The 21,327-nt window shown below is 41.5% G+C and overlaps 1 protein-coding gene across 8 annotated transcripts in view; it reads left to right on the top strand.

Annotated features, from left to right (window-relative positions):
• The window catches only part of MAST4 (microtubule associated serine/threonine kinase family member 4), an 865,092-nt gene that overhangs the window by 627,641 nt on the left and 216,124 nt on the right, over nucleotides 1-21,327 (top strand). The window contains exon 1 of one of the 8 annotated variants that reach the window (XM_073623384.1): nucleotides 20,661-21,134. The exons of 6 other annotated variants lie outside the window; for them this stretch is intronic. In XM_073623384.1, the coding sequence (XP_073479485.1) occupies nucleotides 21,049-21,134 (86 nt within the window). In that variant the 5' untranslated portion in view covers nucleotides 20,661-21,048. Of the gene's footprint in view, nucleotides 1-20,660; nucleotides 21,135-21,327 lie in introns of those variants that run through there. One more of the 8 variants, XM_073623411.1, reaches the window with a different exon arrangement.

The following is a 21,327-nucleotide window of genomic DNA, read 5'->3' as shown; positions in this document are numbered from 1 at the left end:
CAGTTCTTGGGATATATTATTTCTCCTAAAGGAGTAAGCATTGATCCTGAGAAGATCAAAGCAGTCAGTGGTGGATTGGCCCACCCCTAGAAATGATAAAGAAATACAACGATTTGTTGGATTTGACAACTTCTACAGAAAATTTATAAGAAACTTCCCTAAAGTGATAGCACCAATTACACAGCTGATAAAGAAAGGGATGCCCTTTGTGTGGTCAGCTGAGGCACAGACTGCCTAACGACTCTTTTCACTTCTGCACCAATATTGGTACATCCCGATCCTGAAGTTCCTTTTATAGTGGTAGTAGATGCCTCAGACTGCTGTGGGAGCTATCCTTTCTCAGAGAAAAGGAGAAAAGATGCAGCTTCATCCATGTGCGTATTTCTCTCGCTTAATGTCATCAGCCAAAATTAATTATGACATTGGGAATAAGGAGTTACTGGCAATTAAGCCTTTTCTGAATGGAGGCATCTGCTGGAAGGGGGCTAAGCTTCCAGTAACTGTTCTCACTGATCATAAAAATCTAGAATTCATTTTTACTGCCAAGAGGATGTCTTCTAGACAAGCACGTTGGACACTGTTCTTTTCCATGTTTAATTTTAATATCTCATATTGACCTGGGTCAAGAAATGGTAAGGCCGATGCATTATCAAGGATGTTGACTGCTATAGCAACTGGTCTTCATGCCTGATCGTGACAGAATCAATAACTGGACTCGAAGGTCCGAGGGCTGCTGGTTTTTCAGCATGCTCGTTTGACAAAAGCAGGTTGTGAGATCGGCTTTTGTCAAACAAGGATCTGTACACAGGGGCCAAATGTCAGCTGGTATCTACTGTACTGGTCAATTTTGGCCAATATTCGGCCCGTGTGTATGGGGCTTTACTAATGCCTTGTTTTATATATTGTCTGTGTGGAGGCAGCCATGTTTGTAATGGGACCAGCTTCCTCATAATACAGATTTCCCCCCGATGACTGGTTATAATCTCCCATTTAAACCTAAATGATTTGAACCAAGTTTCTAGAAGTGCCTATGCACTCAACACCAGGATTCCATATTACTCTATTGTGCCCATACTGGACCCCCCTTAGGGAATAATCACACGTATTCAGCCCTAGTAACTTAGAGTGGACTAATGCATGTTTTTTGCACAATTGTGCGCCTAACAACTGTCTTCTTATCCTCTTAGTAAACTTTTCCTTTGGCTAAAACAAAATCACCCAGGGCTGAAAATGCCTGAAAAACGCACAACAAAACATGCAAAAAAAAAATTCTCCAAATTCATTATAAAATCGCTCACACTTATGTGTAAATCCACGCTAAAGCAGAAAAATCTTTGTACTGTGGTTTTCTCTCCAGCAAGGGGAACAATAAGGAGCATTGTGTCTGTCACCCAAATCTTCTATCATGCAAATCTTAGAAGACCAGCATTTAGAGACAGCTGTGAGGCTATAGCCGAAGGAGTGCCTAGGAACCATCACGTGACTTGAAGTGCAATACTCTTTTTCAGAAGGAATTCAAGACAAAAGGGCCATTTTTTAGGGTGCTACTTAGGCAATAATAACATTTTTAGATATACCATAAAGTATAGCAAGTTTTTATTTTTTAAAGTGACATTAAAGTCATGGGTTTATTTTTGCCTAAAAATAACAAACATGTTATACTTGCCTGCACTGTGCAGTGGTTTTGCACAGAGCAGCCCACTCCGCCTCTTCTTGGGTCCCTCGCTGGCTTTCCTGGCCCCTTCCACCTGCCGAGTGCCCCCACAGCAAGCAGCTTGCTATGGGGGCACTCGAGCTGAGCCAAGCCGCTGCTCTGTGTGTCTATTCAGACATTGAGCCTCCGCTCGGCCCCGCCCCATCTCTCTCCTCATTGGCTCACTGACTTTGACAGCAGCGGTAGCCAATGGCGCCCACTGCTGTCTCAGCCAAAGAGGGAGAGTCCCCGGACAGCCGAGGCTCTCGTACAGCATTGCTGGATCAATATGAGGCTCGGGTAAGTATTAGGGGGGCTTCTGCACACAGAAGGTTTTTTATCTTAATGCATAAAATGCATCAAGATAAAAAAACTTCTGCCTTTAGAATCTTTTTAAGTTAAAAAAAAAAATTAAAAAATAAAATAAAATTGCCCATTTTGTCATTTAAACATACTTTGAACATCTGGGCCACAGATGCATTGCAGACCCGTTCTCCACTGTCTCTACTGCACTGGGCAGCCGGTCATAGATGGACTGCATTTTTTTTCTGCAACCATGGGTAAGTGTTGATGGGGGAATCCCTCCCACCAAGTCATTGTATTTTCCCAGGAGAAGACCGTGATTATTTTCAGCTATAACAGCCGCTAGCGATAATTGCATGTAACATCTGGCAGGCTGGTTGTACCCAAGTTGATCGATCGATTCAGCCTGCCCATACATGGTTCGAATCTCGTCCGGTTCCTGCAATAGCCCATCTAGAGCCAGGCAAATGCAGTACACAGTTGTGCCTCTGGAGATAAATGGAAGATCTGAGAAGATGAAGGGGGGGAACTGACAGAATACCCAGAGATGAATCCCAGGCTCGTTCAAAGAGAATTAGAGAAATTGTATAAGAAAAAAAAAAAGGGGGGTGCCTCCAAATGTTAGAAGGACATACTGTCCCCCTTTTGGAGAAGAACATGTGTGACACTTGGAATTGGGGTGGGGGGTTAATTTTTTTAAATCATTTTGAAATTATTATGCTGTCTATGGCAATCCCCTGCTACAATCCGTTACATGAAGAATGAATACAAACAAGTTAATTAGTTAAACCCATAAGTACTTTTTTTTTCCCCATTACTAATCCTTTAAAATTCACTTTACTTTATTGAAATTTACAAAAGAAACTTAGAAATTGGATGAAATGTTTAACACTAAAACACTTTGGCGGTAAATGGTGCATTTTTTTTATATGCATATAGAGCAGACCATAATGAGGGACAGAGGGAAGTTCCAAAAGAGGGTCAGTCCCTTGAAACTGGGGACAGTTAGAGCTATGGGACAGTTGGGAGCTATGGCGTCAAGACTTTTTTGATTTTGAATTTCACTTAAACCCAACAAAGAGTGTAAACCCATGGAGAAATTTTCCAGTTGGTTGGAACATTTCTCTGCTGGTAGTCCTGATGTGCCACAGTTGTGGAGAAGAGTGAAGGATCCAAATTACTGAACATGAACTGCTATTAGACTTAGTAAGGGTCACTTTGGGTCCTTGTGTGAGAATAGGCACACATCTCCTGTTTTTCTTGAAGGGTGTTATCTATCGGTCTATAGCCGCCCTTTGTCTACCTGCCTCTACAACATCAAAATAGCAAATAATGACGGTAACTTGATTGCTTCTTCTTAAATCTTTATTGAGCACTAACAGCAATGTGACATCTAAAGTGCTAACATGTTTCAGCCGGAGCCTTCCTCATAGCATCTATGTTATGAGGAAGGCTCCGGACGAAACATGTTAGCACTTTAGATGTCGCACTGCTGTTCATGCTCAATAAAGATTTAAGAACAAGAAATCGAGTTGCCGGCATTTCTTGCTATTTTGAGGTTTATGGGACACAACAAGCCTGAGCACCGTCATTCAGCTCATCTTTCTACAATCATGCGGTAGAGCTTGGGTGAGTTTTTGTCTACATTGCCTCTACAACATGCAGGAGATGTGAAAACAAATGTCAACTGTGAATGCTTTTTTAACTAACAAAATTCTCCAGGAGAACTGGATAAAACTAAATGAAAAGTAAAAAAAAAACCTTTAAGGCAGGATCAAGTTTATAATCAAGAGACTTGCAGAATTGCAGAAGTGGCTGTAAACGCGGGATGAATGGTGCTCTTTGTGTGTCAGAGAATGAATGTTGCTGTTTGAGTTTTCTATAAATGAGTGAAAGTGAGCTGTGAGGATTCGTTCTCATTGTGGTGCCTGTGTATTTATTGTAGCAGGCAGAATAATAATGCAGCAGCGGGGACAGAGAGAATGGCGCTGAGCGCTGAAATACGTGAGGTCATAGAGCTGATTTATAAGTAAAGCAGGGGAACACTGATATTTAATTACAACGCTCAATTACCAAAAGAAGACCCAGAGGCACAAACACTGTGTCAGGCACTCCATAGAGCGCCACTCTAGATTTAATAGCTACATAAGCCATGGCTGTGGTGGACGAGGAGACCATTATCATGTTACAAAAGCTGATATATTTTTAAATATTAACAGGTCATCGTGTGATTGCAGCAAGAACCCAGCTCTCCAGAGGTCGCAGGCATTAAAAAACAGATGAGATCTTTAATAAGATGGAAGCGTCAAGTTACAGTATCTGCTCCCCTCGGTATTAGACAGCTGAAAAGAACTGCGTGAAGGTTAGACAATTAGAGGAAACAGCAGGGAGCGCCAGAGAGCCAGGATCAGCTCATAGCACAGTGATTAGGACCTTATCATGACCCTTACTTTTATATATTCACACTGCAAAATCCGCAGAATTAATGTAGGGGGGAAATACTTTCAATTATTGGGTTGTTTTTTGTTTGTTACACAATCACTAAAATAATTGGTAGTAATAGATTTACAAAAAAAAATAAAACTTTACCATGACCTACAAAATACATTAGCATAAAATGAACCTGTGTGTTGCTCACCACAGAGCCTTGTTATCCTTTACACTCCTCCACTGAATAATAGAATTGGTTTATATTATAGTTTTTTATCCACACTCAAGGACAGTTCTTGACCTCTGACTGCTAACTCTCAGGGTCTAGAGTCCTCCTCGGACAAGTGAGTTGTGTGCTAACAATAGGAAGAATATATAAATCTTCTATAAATCAACTTGAATAATTAGAATAGTGCAAAGCTCAACTCCAGACAAATTTCTATTTTTCTTTTCGTTTTGTTTTTTAAAGGCTCTTGCACACAGGTACCAAAAATGTTGTTTTTAGGTGTTCAAGCTTTTCTTTTTTTTTTTCTCCTACACTGATCTGAATGCAGCCCATTGTTTTCAATAGTTGGTTACACAGGCGCATAAATGTGAGTAAACAAACTAGCTCCTTGTTTGGTCAGTATTTTATGTGCATATGTGCAAATATTCCCAGGTACGTGCGTAAATTACAGTTGCCCCTGAATAGTGGATTACATTATAGCTAGAAGAATTTTTATGCATGTGTACGCATGCACTGTGCAGACCATGTTCATGTTTTTTTTTACAGAGGAAGTTTCTGCTAGGAAGATGCTGTGTTTATGCATCAGTACTATGTGCAAGGACCTAAAAAAGGATTCTGAGCCAGTATTAAAAAAAAAAAAAAAAAAGCAGCTTTGGCTTCAATACTCTCCTCCTCTCCAGCATTGTCCACAACAATTTTTCTCTGACACAACACAGAAGACTGAGGACATACAGTATATTACGAAAAGTATTGGGACACCTGCCTTTACATGCACATGAACTTTAATGGCATCCCTGTCTTAGTCTGTAGGGTTCAGTATTGAGTTGGCCCATCCTTTGGAGCTATAATAGCTTCAACTCTTCTGGGAAGGCTGTCTACAAGGTTTAGGAGTGTACAGCCTTCCCGGAAGGCCTGCCTCACAGTCTCCGCTCTAATTTATCCCAAAGGTGTTCTGTCGGGTTGAGGTCAGGCACCTCAACCCGATAGAGCACCCTTGGGATGACTTTGAGCAGAGACTGCGAGCCAGGCCTTCTTGTCCAACATCAGTGCCTGTCCTTTACAAATGCGCTTCTGGAAGAATGGTGAAAAATTCCCATATAGACCCTCCTAAACCTTGTGGACAGCTTTCCCAGAAGAGTTGAAGCTATTGTAACTGCAAAGGGTGGGCCAACTCAATATTGAACCCTACGGACTAAGACTGGGATGCCATTAAAGCTCATGTGCGTGTAAAGGCAGGTATCCCAATACTTTTGACAACGTAGTGTACTTTGAGTGCAGGGCATCACAAACCCTCCCCTGAGGGGATATCACCAGTGCTGCTCTCTGGATCATTAAGGAACTTCAGGTCCTAAAGGAGGACGAGGAACCTGCAAATGATCGACCTAAAGACTTTGGAAAAAGTAAGAAAAAAGGGGTATGGGGGTTGCTGAGACTACAGTTAAGCAGTCCACAGATGAGTCAGTTTTTTTTTTTTTTTTAGTTTTTTTTAACTAGCGGGTTAAACAAAAAAAATGATTCAGTTCCCCCATCCACATATCGGAGGTAGATGGAGGAATCCTCCCGATGAGTCATTATATTCCGATAGTGGGGAGACTTCCCTGTCATCAGAATTAACTGATCATAGCTGCAGTCTATAGCCTACAGCACTGATTGAGCGGCTAAAATCCAAAAGGACAGTTGAGCAGAAGTCAGTCAGTAGACCGACTATTGATAAACCACAGTGGCCATACATGAATCAAAATGCATCCATGTCCCTGCTTAAGCATCCACATTTCAAGCCATGTATGGCCAGCTTTAGTTTGACTATTACAATTCCTATATGAGTCCTGACTAGTTCACAGCTACCCCGGTTTATGTAATTTTTGTTTTGCCTCCCGTATATTTTATTTGGAATGCACATGTTTGTGACAGGTTCCATTTTTAATCTGAAAAATAGCCAAAAATATGATTTCCGTGTTTGGCTGCCACATCACCACACCACGGGTATGGGCTGGAAGAAGAAATTGTACTACAAATAATCAGAACTTTGTGAAAATTGGTGTGGAGGTGGTGCATTTAATTTTAGATCATAGTTTTTTCTTTTCATACATTTTAAAGCTAAAAATAGATGAACACCCACTTTATGAATGTTGCCCTTTGTGTGTTTAACAGTAATTATTATAGTGGAAGGAAGTACATTTTTTTTTTTTTTTTTTTTTAGGAAAGTGCCATGGTGATAAGTGTAATTAGACTGTGTTTAACATATTTATTACTATGCAGTACCATACTGCTATTATTAAACCGAAATACAATTAGATTATGTCTACCCTTTATCTTTTATTGTAAAAGCTGAATATTTTCCTGCATAAAACAATATACTGTACCATTAAATATGGCAGCAGTCATATTGAAATAGGCCAAAGTCAGTATGCCTGTTTGAATCATGCTTTAAGCTGAATCTGCTTGTATTTTGCGCATCTCCCCCCCTCCTCCCCTTCAAAATGCTAATGAGCTTTGAAAATAGAACCTATCCATTTTAATTGCATACTTTATTTTAGATGTCATCACTGAGATTCTGTGTTTTTCTATGAAACGCAGGCAGATTATGGCTGGTGGGAGGGGCTGCCATATTATGGAAGCATTACTTCCTTTAAATTTCACACTACCCTGTCTTAGTACTCTCATGGGCCCTCTGCCCTCAGCTAGCTCTTGGTAGGAATTATGCAAATATCAAAATGCCTTGATGGGTCGTTCCCAGGCAAGCTATATTTGTTTGCAGACCGTCCTAGGTTAGGTAACACCCACACATAATGCTGGGCCTCCATGATTGAAAGAACTGAAATTTGCAGTGGCAACATTTGCAACGCTCGCACTTGCAAATAGTCCCACAGTCTTCTGGGACCTGTAGTGCGTCCCAGAAAACTGCAGGGAGAACTTCCTCTCTGATTGCCTAGGCAATCCAAGCTGAAGTGGGAGTGGGTACCTGTCTAAAGCCAAGTATCTGCTCCCCCCCTCCCCCCCAAAAAGTGCCATTTCGTAAAGAGGAGGGGGGGAAGAGGTCTTAAAGCTGAACTTCCCCTTTTGGATGAAGCTCTGCCTTTTAAAGTAGAACTAAAGACAAAATAATTTCAAATATAGTAACCCCTGTCAATTTTTTTTTTTTTTTTTGCCCTCTGTGTCCCATTGGGAGGATTTCCTTTCGCTTTCTGTCCCATAGTCAAAACAAGAAGTGAGAGTAAATCCTTCCAAAGTTAGGAAATCCCTGGTTGTCACCAGAACTAGTTTCCCTGTTGGAAGATTTGCCCTCTATTACTGTAATGGGAACAACCCACAATTTTGGATTTTCTTTTTTTTTTTTAGTGAAAATGGTAAACAGGACAAATGGAGAGGGTGAATCTCCTCAACAGGGACAGCAATAAAAATCAGACGGGTTTAGCTCCCTCTCCACTCTAAAACTAAAATAATTGTTTTACCTTTAGTCATTCTTTAACTATACAGACGCTTGTGAGAAGGAACTGCTTACTACAATTAGCACTGAGGAATGGAAGAAAACCTTTACTTTTTCGCATAGGCTAGTTATAGCCAGAAAGGCCCAAGAGAAAAACGTCAAAATCCTCACTCAATGGCATTCATTGCCGGGCGTTCACCAAAGTTTTTATCAGTCTTTGTCAAATATTTGTTGATGATGTCATGGCGCTAACTTTACCATGACTTGTATGTGCAGGAATGCCCCCCCATACGTGGTTGGGGGGGATATAGGGAATATACTGTATATATTTTAGAGTGACCTGGACAACTGTTCTAAAAATAAAATCAACCTACTCTCATACCAGATTCCAATAAATATACCAAAAGAGACATTCTACAACATTTTCAAACAACCGCCAGAGCAGTTATTCTTCAAAATCCGTGCTCCTTCCAGATGTAACGCACTGGTGGAATGGGTGTTAGACGCATGACCTTAGAATGCCTTCTAGCAGCGGATGACAGAATGGAGCAAGTTTTTGTTTACTTGGGTGGCTATTCTCAGGAGTTGAGATCTGGTAATCCTGTAGCAGAATTTCTTCCTTTTTTGGGGATGTTGTGGAATTCTATCCCCCTCTCCCCATTACTCCTTGGTCACTTGATGACGATGATGATTATTTTCTTTTGTGCCTTATTCCCTTTGCTTCACTTCTTAATTATCTTTAGTTCCCTCTCTAATGTGTTATATGGATAACACCAGACTTTCATCTGGAGGGGGCCAGTTGACAACCCACACTTACCCATTACAGGAATTGAGGGCCCTAGTATGGTGTACCTGTTGTAAGGTTGTTGGGTAGGCTTGATATGTCTCGGCCTACTCTTTCACGATCTGTTTGAATAACACTCTACCTCTGCATTCATTCATTACTTGTCTCATCATGTTATCCAGTATATATTAAGTTTCATGATAACTTTTGTCTGTATTGTTTATAAAATAAGATTGACCAAAAAATGTAATATGGAGAGTGGAATGTCTCATAGAAAGCTATAGAAAATATGCAGATCCAGGAACTCAAGTACATCTCAACAATAGTGTTCCCAATGCACTGTACATAAAATATGACATTTTAAGGTGACTGACCTCTAACCTCTGCTGAAAACTGAAACATTAGCTTTGGTTGGACTCTCTTTTTAAGATAGGCCTGTAAGGACACAAACATGTTTTTGTCTGCAAGTGCTGGTACATTTTGTTTTTTATTTTTATCACAGTTGTCTTGAAAGTTATAGTTATCTATTCTTCGGCCTAATATTTTGTATTATTCAAAATACAGAAAGATTACTGGCTGGGCTCAGAATGACTGAGCCATCAGTATTACAAGTATATATGGTTATATGATTCTACACATTTCCCGGGGACCGGTAGAGGTAGTTTAGTCTTCAGATGCTGAAGGCGGTTTCTTGGATATCCCTGTTTGACTTCAGAGACTTTAATAATCTGGTCTAATGCCATTACTTATTAACATACTAATCAACACAACTGCACCCAAACAAGAAAATCTTTAATGACGACATAAATGGCAGAGCCAGTGGTAGAAATATATCAGGCAATAAAGAGGCAGAGATAAATCAGTGACACAGAATCACGGGAGGCACGGGAGTCATCCATGGGCTTTGACAGCAATTAGTTTTACCAAAGCAAGCATTAATTTCAGACAATCTCCAGAAGACATTTCTGACACAATGGTGTAAAATCACTGGAGCAACGGCTTGTGCAAAACAGGGAACATTTTTATTTTTTTTTTATTTGATATTTAGTGTCTTGTATCCAAAAAAAAAAAATCCTTGAATTATAATGACAAGCTATCTGTGTCTAAGGATTGTTTAGAAAAGAGGCAGTTACTGTATACTCCTTACAGACTGCTTGTCTATAGTCGGCAATAGCTTGAATTTCCTTTTATCATTGTTACAAAACCGAGGCAGTCTCCTTAGGCTGCAAATCCACAAAGTCCTGTTATAGACTCCTTCCTGCTGCTGCTTTCCTCTGATTCTTTCCTAAGTTTGCAGACTGATATTGTACACTTTCTAGATAAAGGATAGAAACATGATTCTTTTACTGACATTGGAGGTTGACAAAGTACAGTGTCACACTGGTGTGTCCCTAATTTATGCAGTGCACAGGGGCCCGGGGGGGGGGGGGGGGGGCAGGCCCATTTTGCACTCATGGCTTACATTGGGGATTTGATGCTTCTGGATGCAGAGAATCACCGTCCTCTGAGCTGCAGCTACTGAAGTCATGAGTGGCTGCATTTCCAAGGAGATCCATGTATGCTGGCAATGCATTCGCCCTCCACTGTTTGGATGGGTACAAAAATATGAACAGCAGTTGGCTGGGCAGGCACTGATGTACATATCGAAATGAAGGGTTACACCTGATTAGCGCCTGTGGTCATAACCTGGACACAAATACTGTAGAGCCCGGGGCAACAAAATCCAGGTGCATACACGCTGGACAATAAGGCCCCTTTCACACTGGGACGGCGGCAGCACTTTACGGTCGGCTTAGCGGCAGTATTCGCCCGCTAGTGCGGCAGTTTTACCCCCTGCTAGCGGCCGAGAAAGGGTTAAAACCACTGAAAAGAGCTGCTACAGCAGTGCTTTGCCGGCGGTATAGCCGCGCTGCCCCATTGATTTCATATACACCGTATACACCACTCCTTCACCACTTCAAAGACTTTTTTTTACCATCCTGCCAGCGCACTGCTCCAGTGTGAGAGCCCTCAGGCTTTCACACTGGAGACACAGCAGCGGCTCTTTCAGGGCACTTTGCAGACGCTATTTTTAGTGCTGTAGCGCCTGCAAAGCGCCCCAGTGTGAAAGGGGTCTAAGGATCCAATGTGTGTGTCATAGCCCAGAGTTGTGTCGCATCCAGTTCCGTGAGAAGTATAGATCTGGATGCAGCACCACTATGGCCAATGTGAAAGAAGCTTCAGATTTTCTTTCAATATCATGAAATTTCTAATTTAAAATGGAACTGGACTCTCTCAATCAACATAGACTATTTTTAATCCTTATGTTACTAAATAGATATCATATTTACTTGTTTTAAACTTTTTTTTGTTTCTACATTTCTTCATTTACCTCCTGGTTTCCAGGCCTAGGCAAATGATGTCATACATCCCAGGAGTCTTCAGGAGGGGAGGAGGGGTTTTCTCAGCTAAGCACACCCTCCTGCATGAATATAACATTAATCATCTGCCCTTACTCAAGATGGCCATAGCCAGGAATGCTAGACTGTTGTTTTTTTAAACTGATTTGTCTGCAAATTAAAACATGGAGACATAGATGGATGGGGGCATTTGCTTTGAATATCAAAAATGAATTGAATACAGTTTTTGTGTTGCTCAGATGTAGTATAAGTCATATGAAGGATTAAATAAATTGATGCTGTCACCACAGGGTGGCACTGTGGACAGCACAACCAGTGATACACTATGCCACATCCTAAATTGTCATAAAGATACAAGGGTTGGAAAGAATGGACTTTTGAGGCATGTTAGAATTGTTATTTATTTGTTTACAAACCTTTGATGAAAAAAGACTAGGACAAAGATAAAATAACATTTATATAAGCGACTGTGATATGTCTCAGTGACCAGCCATATACAGTCCAGGGTTCGGTTTTAACCTCAATGGACTGGGTTGGTAGAGTACAAAAAATTCCTCTGGCTTGGCAATAACCCCAATAGGTAGTACATACAGTATCACACAAAAGTGAGTACACCCCTCACATTTTTGTAAATATTGTATTAAATCTTTTCACGTGACAACGCTGAAGAAATGACACTTTGCCCCCAATCTCAAGACTTTTGCAGACTCCAATGCCGCGTATACATGATCGGATTTTCCGAAAACAAAACCGTGTATTTTTTTCCGAAGGATGTTGGCTCAAACTTGTCTTGTGTATACACACGGTCACACAAATGTTGGCCCAAACTTCCTAACGTGGGAACGCGGTGACGTACGACGAGCCGAGAAAAAGGAAGTTCAATAACCAGTGCTGCTCCTTCTGCTTGATTCCGAGCATGCGTGTACTTTTGTGCGACGGACTTGTGTTCACACGATCGGACTTTCCGACGACAAGTTTTGTTGTCAGAAAATTTGAGAACCTGCTATCAAACATTTGTGTGCAGAAATTCTGACAGCAACTGTTTGATGGAGCATACACATGGTTGGACTTTCCGACAGTAAGCTCACATCGAACGTTTCCCGTCAGAAAATCTGACCATGTGTACGCGTCATTACAGGTTTTCTTGTAAGATTGCCCTGTATTTGGTTCCACCCTTCTTCCCATTAACTCTGACCAGCTTTCCTGTCCCTGCGGAAGAAAAAGATGGTGTGTTTAGGGTGAGGGTGATGTGCAGTGTTATTTTTCTGCCACACATAGCGTTTTGCTTTTAGGCCAAGAAGTTCAATTTTGGTCTCTTCTGACCAGAGCACCTTCTTCCACCTATTTGCTGTGTCCCCCACATGGCCTCTTGAAAACTGCAAACGGGACTTATGGCTTTTTTTCAACAATTGCTTTCATCTTGCCACTCTTCCATAATGCTGGGTTCACACTATCTTCGCATGTGGCGCACAGCAGGGGTCCGGTGCTTCCTCGTACACCGTTTCAGGTCCGATTTTAGCCCGAATTTTGGGCTGAATTTGGACCTGAAATGGACCAAAAGACACACAGGGCTGCTGTGCAAATTCACACCGGAGCCGCAGTGGAGATATGTGAACCGGCCCCATAGAGAGCTAGGCAAAATCTCCTGCTATTGATGTGAACCCAAAAGGCCAGGTTTGTGGAGTGCAAGACTAATAGTTGTCCTGTGGACAGATTCTCCCACCTGAGCTGTGGATCTCTGCAGCTCCTCCAGGTTACTATAGGCCTCTTGGCTGCTTCTCTGATTAATGGTCTCCTTGCCCGACCCGTCAGTTTAGGTGGAAGGCCATGTCTTGGTAGGTTTGCAGTTGTGCCATACTCTTTCCATTTTTGGATGATGGATTGAACAGTGCTCCATGGGATGTTTAAAGCTTGGGATATTTTTTTTATAACCTAACCCTGCTTTAAACTTCTCCCCAACTTTATCCCTAACCTGTCGGGTGTGTTCCTGCCTTTATGATGCTGTTTGTTCACTAAAGTTCTCTAAGAAACCTCTGAGGGCGTCACAGAATACTGTATCTGTATTTATACTGAAATGAAATAACACACAGGTGGACTCTATTTACTAATTAGGTGACTTCTGAAGGTAATTGGTTCCACTAGATTTTAGTTAGGGGTATCAGAGTAAAGGGGGCTGAATACAAATGCACACCACACTTTTCAGATATTTATTTGTAAAAAATTTTGAAAACAATTCATCATTTTCCTTCCACTTCACAATTATGTGCCAGTTTGTGTTGGTCTATCGCATTAAATCCCAATACAATACATTTACGTTTTAGGTTATAACATGACAAATTGGAAAATTTCAAGGAGTATGAATACTTTTTCAAGGCACTGTATATGGTTGATCTAAATATGTAATCTTTTTACATTTACAAGGCTTTGAGGAAGTGTGTTGTGAACCTTCAGGGATACACTGCATTGCTATAGGGGGTGATATTGTGTGTGGTGACGGGGACAAATTTTATGAATGCATAACGTTTACTGTAAATAATGAGTCTAGGGAGGGCCATTCTGTTTTAACAGCCAAGTTATTCCCATCTCTTGTAAGAGATAAAACTGAGAAAAGTTGTTTGAAGGGTGGACTGTGCTGTCTGCATACATCGGGGCTGATCTACCAAAAGCAGCTGCCATAGACACCAGTCTTGGAAAGATGAACCCTAACTGTTGTGGCCAGCCAGTTTTCAAGCAATGAAAATGTTTTTGTTGCATGATACTGGATATTGAATTGGACGCCTTCTATTGGCATTGATGTGTGTAATGGATATTGTGTAGGCATGGCCATTTTTCTTGAAGACCTACTTGCCACTGAGCAGCAGGAATAACAGGTCACCTCTTATTGAGGTTTTAAAGCAGAGCTACAATGTATTTCTTGCTATTGAATTTAAGCTGGCTTTATGCTGCACAATAACAACTTGACGTTTTATTGATTCCTGCCGAATCGTTTAAAATTGGAGTTGTGGGGTGGCCTTGTCTGCACCACTCAGCTCAAAAATACTCAACTGAAGAATCAGAGGAACCAGATGAAAATATGGAAGCTGATCAGAAGCAATCTCTGGTTGTGTATTTAAAGTATAACTAAAAGCAAAATTTTTTTTTTTTTTTTTTTTAGTTTTGATTAGACTGGCGAGGGATTAGATCACTTGTCAGTTTTTATTGCTGTCTGTGCCCCCGTTAAGGAGATTCAACCTCGCTATTTGTGCTGTTTAACGTTATCATTGAAAGTGAAGTAAACAAAAATCCAAATTTTTGGGTTGTCCCCGTAAAAGGGGAAATCTTCCAATGGGGACACTACTTCTGTTGACCTGGAGGTCCCCAAGGAATTCCCTTAATCTGCATGGATTTCCTCCCACTTCCTGTTTGGCTGTGGGATAGGAAGTGAAGGAAAATCTCTTCACATGAGACATAGATGACCAAAAAAATAAAAAATCTAACGAGTTATAACCTTCTCTTGGTCTATCCAAAATGAAAAAAAAAAAGCTTTGCCTATAGTCCTACTTTAGGTAGTTGTGGGTGCTGGTTGTCTGAATACAATGGTCATAACTAGTATGGATGGTGTACTGATTTTGGCATGTATGGCTAGCTTTACACAGGTAGCTGTAAGCAGTCTCATAAAAGGTAATCTGTCATGGGAGAAACATTGTTTTTCTCCTTCGAAAAGAAAATGCTAGCTTTTTGCCTGGTATGACGACTCACATACTGCAGTATTTTGAGCCACTGACTTAGAAGAAATTTGTAGATAAGAACTTCTGAATATCCCCTGGCTTTCCTGCTATGAATAGTTGTTTCTGATCAGTGACTTGGAAAGTATCAAAGCCTCACGGAGGTGGACGCACTTTTTTTTTTTTTTATTATACATTTATTTACAACCCTTTCCCCAACAATTTTGGTAATTATTGGCAGCGGTCTCTAGCAGTCTTTCATGATAAATTTACTGTTTCATGTGTTATTGTATACACGTTTTATCAGCATGTTGGACAATTTTTACTGCTTACATATTTTCAGAACTTCTACTTCTACTCTGTTATCCCAGGAGAGCTGATATCTGATAAACTGCTTGCAGAAATTGCATATTTGACCATATAGCTGAAGTAGATTAATATATAAGGCGACTCTGGGAATTTAGCTCTCAACATGGTTGTTGTGCAAGCAGAATTAAAGGCCAACACCATCACAGACAAATGATTCAATTTTGCATGGTTTCTGCCTAGATACATCAAATACTGGCTTCTTTTTTCTCCAGGGGCTCCTACCATCAGAACTCCCATTTCACTAGCATGACCATCAAATCATGGTGTCCCGCCTTCCTGAAAAGTTATTCATAATGTAGAATACACTGGTAATGGTGGACACCATTGACACTTACATAAAACTGGAAAATATATATATACAGGAACAGGATAAAAAAAAGTCTGTCCCTTTAGATTTTCAGCATGCTGAAGGATAGTTGCTCCACATGCTATACTCCACATATCTTTCTAGCCATGGTCAAATAAGTTGTTCTATTAGAACCTAATGGCATCTCTGCATTTTTTATTTACTACAGGTAAATTGCAGTGAATTTTTGATTTTTCATGATCTTTAACATTGATCCCTATGGAAGAAGACGCTGAAAGTGGTAGCAAACCGCTGGGTGTTTTTTGTTTTTTGTTTTGTGGCCTGCAAGGTAGAGCCATAATGTGCTATGCATCGCATACTAGCATATTATGTGAAACGTACCTGAAAACAAAGCCTTCTAGCGATGCGCTGTCTCCGCTGAAGGCCGCTTCCATCTTCACCATCTTCCTTCCGGGTCTGCGGACTCCGGCTTTGTGACTGGCCGGAGCCGCAATGACGTCACTCCACACCATAGCCACCATTTTCGGCCTAGTACCCTGAAGGAACGTCCCGGGTGGCACCGATGACTGCGTATACAGTAAAGATCTCCTAAATAGTGCACATTTAGAAGATATATACAGTACCTATAGGTAATATTATACAGTGAAATCTGAGATTATTATTATACAGCGTTTATATAGCGCCAACAGTTTGCGCAGCGCTTTACAACATGGGGGCAGACAGTACACTTACAATACAAATCAATACAGGAGGGCTCAGAGGGCCCTGCTCGTTAGAGCTTACAATCTAGAAGGTTGCGAGAAACGTGGTATACGTGCGTTTCGCAATACAAGTTATTTTTTTCTTTAATCCTGACTCTGTTTGCGAGCGTTGTCTCACAAGACGAGCAGGATTCAAGCCGCTGGGGTGTGCAGTACCACATTTGGCCAGAGGTGTGGAGGCACTGGTGACACTCGGAGACGCTCGGAAACACTCCATTCCTGAGTTTCTCCGAGCACTCCTGCACCTCTGGCCAAATGCGGTACTGCATACACCAGCAGTGACTGTGGAACCAATTATCTGAGTTTCCATTGATTCCTATGGGGAAACTCGCTTTGATATACATGCTTTGGATTACAAGCATGCTTCTGGAATGGATTATGCTCCTAATCCAAGGTACTACTGTACCTTATTATAGGTTTACCTATAGGATAAAAGTTAGAGATGGGAGTTTACTCCCATTTTATTAGATAAGGCACTAAGCATGGAGCCAGCAGGAGAGTAGAGAGGGATTAAAACACCTGTCAGTTTTTATTGCTATCTGTGTCCCCGTTAGGGAAATTCACCCTCTCTATTTGTACTGTTTACCCCTATCATTGAAAGTGAAAGTAAAAAAAAAAAAATCCCATTTTAGATTGTCCCCAGAAAAGTAATAGAGGGGAAATCTTCCAATGGTGACACTTTCTGGTGGCCCCAGGAGATTCCCTGATTTTTCAGGGATTTCATCTCACCTCCTGTTTTGGCTATGGGACAGGAAGTGAAGGTAAATCTTCCCAATTGGCCATAGCTGGTCAAAATACACATTGAAAGGGGTTATAACCCTCCCTTTCTCTATCCAAAATGGAATAGCTTTGTCTTTAGTTCTACTTTAAATGCACTGCATTAATCCACAAAAGTGTAAATGACCATTTACTAAGTCAGGTAATGTATGGCTTGTCAAGAGCTGCCACTGACCAGCTGCATTGCATAACATTCAACTGTCCATCATTTGGAGGCACAGCCCCTCTTTTGGGCCTAATCCCCGTATCCCTCTTTTTTTCGTGGTTGTCCACCTTTTTTGGCAGAATGTATACTCCTTTATATAAAAAAAAAAAAAAAAAAGATGCATACCTAGTGGGGAGACCTCCATTTTCATGAAGGTGGTTCTTCAACCGTGAGACCATTGCAATTTGGCAGTGTTGATCCCTGTGATTTTTCCCAAATGCAGGAAATTTTATTGTATAAGTTGGGGAGTACATTTGTGCATTCCCTGGAAAAAAAAGTCTAAAGTGTTACACGGCACTGAGCATTTCCTCCGGGCTCTAAATTCTAAATTATTGCATTATTTGTTCTAAAATTTTTGTATAATACACTACTGCCACATACAGCCAATTGTAATAATGAGTGTCTGCATGCAGCTGGATGTAGGTTTACACCACTACCTGCATAAACCCACACATGTGTACAGGCGTACAGCCCATGATGCAGATAGTCTGCGCTTTACATGTACACAGGTTATTGCAACTACCTGTGGAAACCTGCTGTACAAGATGCCATGGATGGTTCCTGGAGGGCAGGTATGTTTTCCCATTATTTGGGTTGTGTTCTCTTTAAAGGGACAATTTGAGTACAGTTTGAAGTACGTGGGGATTTTCACCCATGCAGGATGTGGGATTCCGGTCAGAAAGGGAAAACTGATCTACAGTTGTCCAAGATTAAGTCCTTGGGGTCCGGAATTCAGGAGCTCGGAGAAGCAGGGTTGGAAAGAGCCTCCAACCCTAATTACCAGAACTTTGGTGCTGAAAGTTTTACCTGCCTGCAGGAGAGGCCAGTGAAAGAACAGGAAATGGTCAGTGGGTGTTTCTGCTGTGGAGTGTGAAGCAGGGCATGCTTAAGCCTGCCATACATGGATCAAAATCTGGCCGGTTCAGCAGGGACCAGCCAAGATTCGATCCATGCATGGACAGGCTCATTGTAACCAAGCTGATCCATCCATGGACTTTGGTACAACCAGCCTGTCGGATATTTTACATTTGAAAAACTGCCAGTGGCTATAGCTTCTAAGCAGTAATAATTGTGTTCTGCTGGCCAGAAAGGCTCCACTTGCTCACCTCCCCTTCTTGCCGGCAGAGCACAACAGAGCTATGGGAGGCATTCCCCCATCAACACTAACTGTTGTAAAATTGCAATGTTGCAATTTTCTTTCCTTCCACTCATGGTGGATGGAAACAAAATAGAGTCATCTATGGGCTGCTTTAGGAGACAAAGTTGTGGACTACTTGTGATTGAGACACTAAGTGACTGGTGACCTTTCCTTTGAACCCCTGAGGCTGGCGGGGACATAACCCTGTTAAGGGGACATGTTTTGCAGGCGGTGAGGCAAAAGTTTGATTTTTTTACTTGGCGTGTGGACTGTTTTGTGCTACTAACAAGCTGTTTTGTTTTCCTTTTGAGTAATGAGACTGCTTTGCTTTTACCAACGTTCCTGGCTGATGATCCCAGGCTTCCCAATATTACACTGAAAACCGCCATGTACAGCCATTTATTACCACGGTCTGTGTGACAGCTGTGTATCCTGGGTATGCAAATATGCCTGCAATTTGCCAAAAAGCAAGTCCTAAAGGAAAGAAAGTAGCGATAAAAAAACTAATTCTATGAGTTTAACCAGTCCTTTTTCTCTACTTGGTTCATGTAACTGGAGCCATGGCATGGAGCTTGTCCTTTTCCTAGGATGTGTCCTTCTTTTAGCTAATCGGAGAGTCTGGTAGTAGATGTCTACCATGCAATGTTTCACATGATAGAAGTTAAAGGAACATTCCTTTTACTTCTGGGTATAAAACTCTGCGTCAACGTCTCGTGAGAGTCTTGAGTAGTAAATGGTCGCCATGAAGGGCATATTGTGGACTTTACTTACATTTGATTACTGCCGGCGGCTATCGCTGCTAAGCATATGTTTGCAGTTAAAGGGACATACCTTGTTTCTGCAGAGTATAAAACTCAGTGTCTTGTGAGTCTTGAATAGTAAATGGTCGCCATTAGGGCATATTGTGTACTTTACTTACATTTGATTACAGCTGGCGGCTATCGCTGCTAAGCATATGTTCGCAGTTAAAGGGATATTCCTTTTTCTGCAGAGTATAAAACTGCGTCAACGCCTTGTGACGCGCTAAGCATATGTGTGCAGTTAAAGGGACATTCCTTTTTCTGCGGAGTATAAAACTGCGTCAACATCTTGCGACGCGCTAAACATGTGTGCAGTTAAAGGGACATTCCTTTTTCTGCAGAGTATAAAACTCTGCGCCAACGTCTTGTGATGCGCTAGGCATTTTTGCGCAATTAAAGGGACATTCCTTTTTCTGTAGAATATAAAACTCTGCGTCAACGTCTCCTGATGTGCTAGGCATATTTGCTCAGTTAAAGGGACATTCCTTTTTCTGCAGAGCATAAAACTCTGCGCCAACGTCTTGTGACGTGATAAGCATATGTGCGCAGTTAAAGGGACATTCCCTTTTCTGCAGAGTATAAAACTCTGCGCCAATGTCTCCTGACACGCTAGGCATATCTGATCAGTTAAAGAGACAGTTTTCTGCAGGTCACTAAAACTCTGCGTCAACGTCTCGTGAAAGTCTCGAATAGTAAATGGTTGCCGTTAGGGAATATTGTGTACTTTTATTTACCAGCCTTTTAAATTCAAACAGCTCTTCGGGGTAAGAAGCAAGCAGCGATGAACTGTGCAATCTAGAGGACTTTTTGTTTTCTCCTCGAGGAGTCACTGGGGTTTACAATTATTTGTTTATGTAATTTACCAAACAGTTGCAGAAAGCACACATGAATGCAAACAATGGAATCAAACTGAGTTGTGTTTACAGGTTGGTACTGTATCTGTAACAAGCTAGCCGGCTGTGCCAGATTTCCCACAAGGCTGTTCTATTTAAACATTTGTTTTATTTCTATTCAAGATCCTTGACTACAAATGCTTGCTTGGCAGCATGCATGAAATGGGTTTTTAATACTCATTTCCATTTTTTTTTTCTCCCCTCCTGCTTCGTCTGACTTCTTAATTTTCCTTCTAACAGATAGAGAAGATCAAAGGTGACAGGTTTAAGTCTTGTGAAAGTCTCACGGAGCAGCTGACTGCCCGTTGCAGGGGGAGCGTTTGGTGTTTTCATATTTAGATGGGTTAAATGATTAGTGCTGTTGTTCTGCCCTCGCTCTTCTGCAGGAGGCTTATTTTTCACTGGAGAAATTTAATGTGAAAATCAGGTCAGAGCTGTGCTGAAAGTGATCTCTTCCTGCGTGGATGGATTACAGGAACACGCATCTCCCCCCCGTGGGAGTGTGTGAATGGTATGTGCCAAAACATATGACAAGGTACCTTAGGCTGAGTCGCATATAGAGAGAGCTGGCTTTCAGCTGAGCTCCAAGTCCCGATCCCCTAATTGTTTGGAGTCTGGATACGCCTTATAACCAAAGGTCATAGTGGAATTATGAGTGTGAGTATTGGGCTGTGCGGAGAGCTGTGTGCTGCTCCTGACTTGGTGAGGACTTCTCTTCAGCCTGCCTTCCCAGCTCTTTAATATATTCTGGCTTGCCCGAGTATCCTCGTTATCCTGGATCATGGAGCGGAGTATTGCCTGAGCTCACATCGACTCCCTGTCACTTTTCAACATGTCTGATTCCAATTTCTGGACCGTCATCTCAAATTTTACTCTGCCCCATATAAGAAACAGGAACCAGCTCCGCCGCACTCAGAGGTAAAAAGTCCTGGATTTTTATTATAGTCCATTAACATGTAGCTGCTTGTCAGAATCCAATGTCAATCCGAGCGATTGAAAAAAAAAAAAATTGTCCTTAGAAAAGTGCCTGAGAAAAGAATGGTTTGTATATCTTGTATCTTGTGGGATTTATTATTTGCTGGAAAAAAGACACTTGTGGGAGTAAGTTTGA

The sequence above is a fragment of the Aquarana catesbeiana genome, linkage group LG01 (genome assembly GCF_042186555.1).
Source record: "Aquarana catesbeiana isolate 2022-GZ linkage group LG01, ASM4218655v1, whole genome shotgun sequence".
NCBI classification, from domain to species: domain Eukaryota; kingdom Metazoa; phylum Chordata; class Amphibia; order Anura; family Ranidae; genus Aquarana; species Aquarana catesbeiana.
This window is presented reverse-complemented; position numbering and strand designations above follow the sequence as displayed.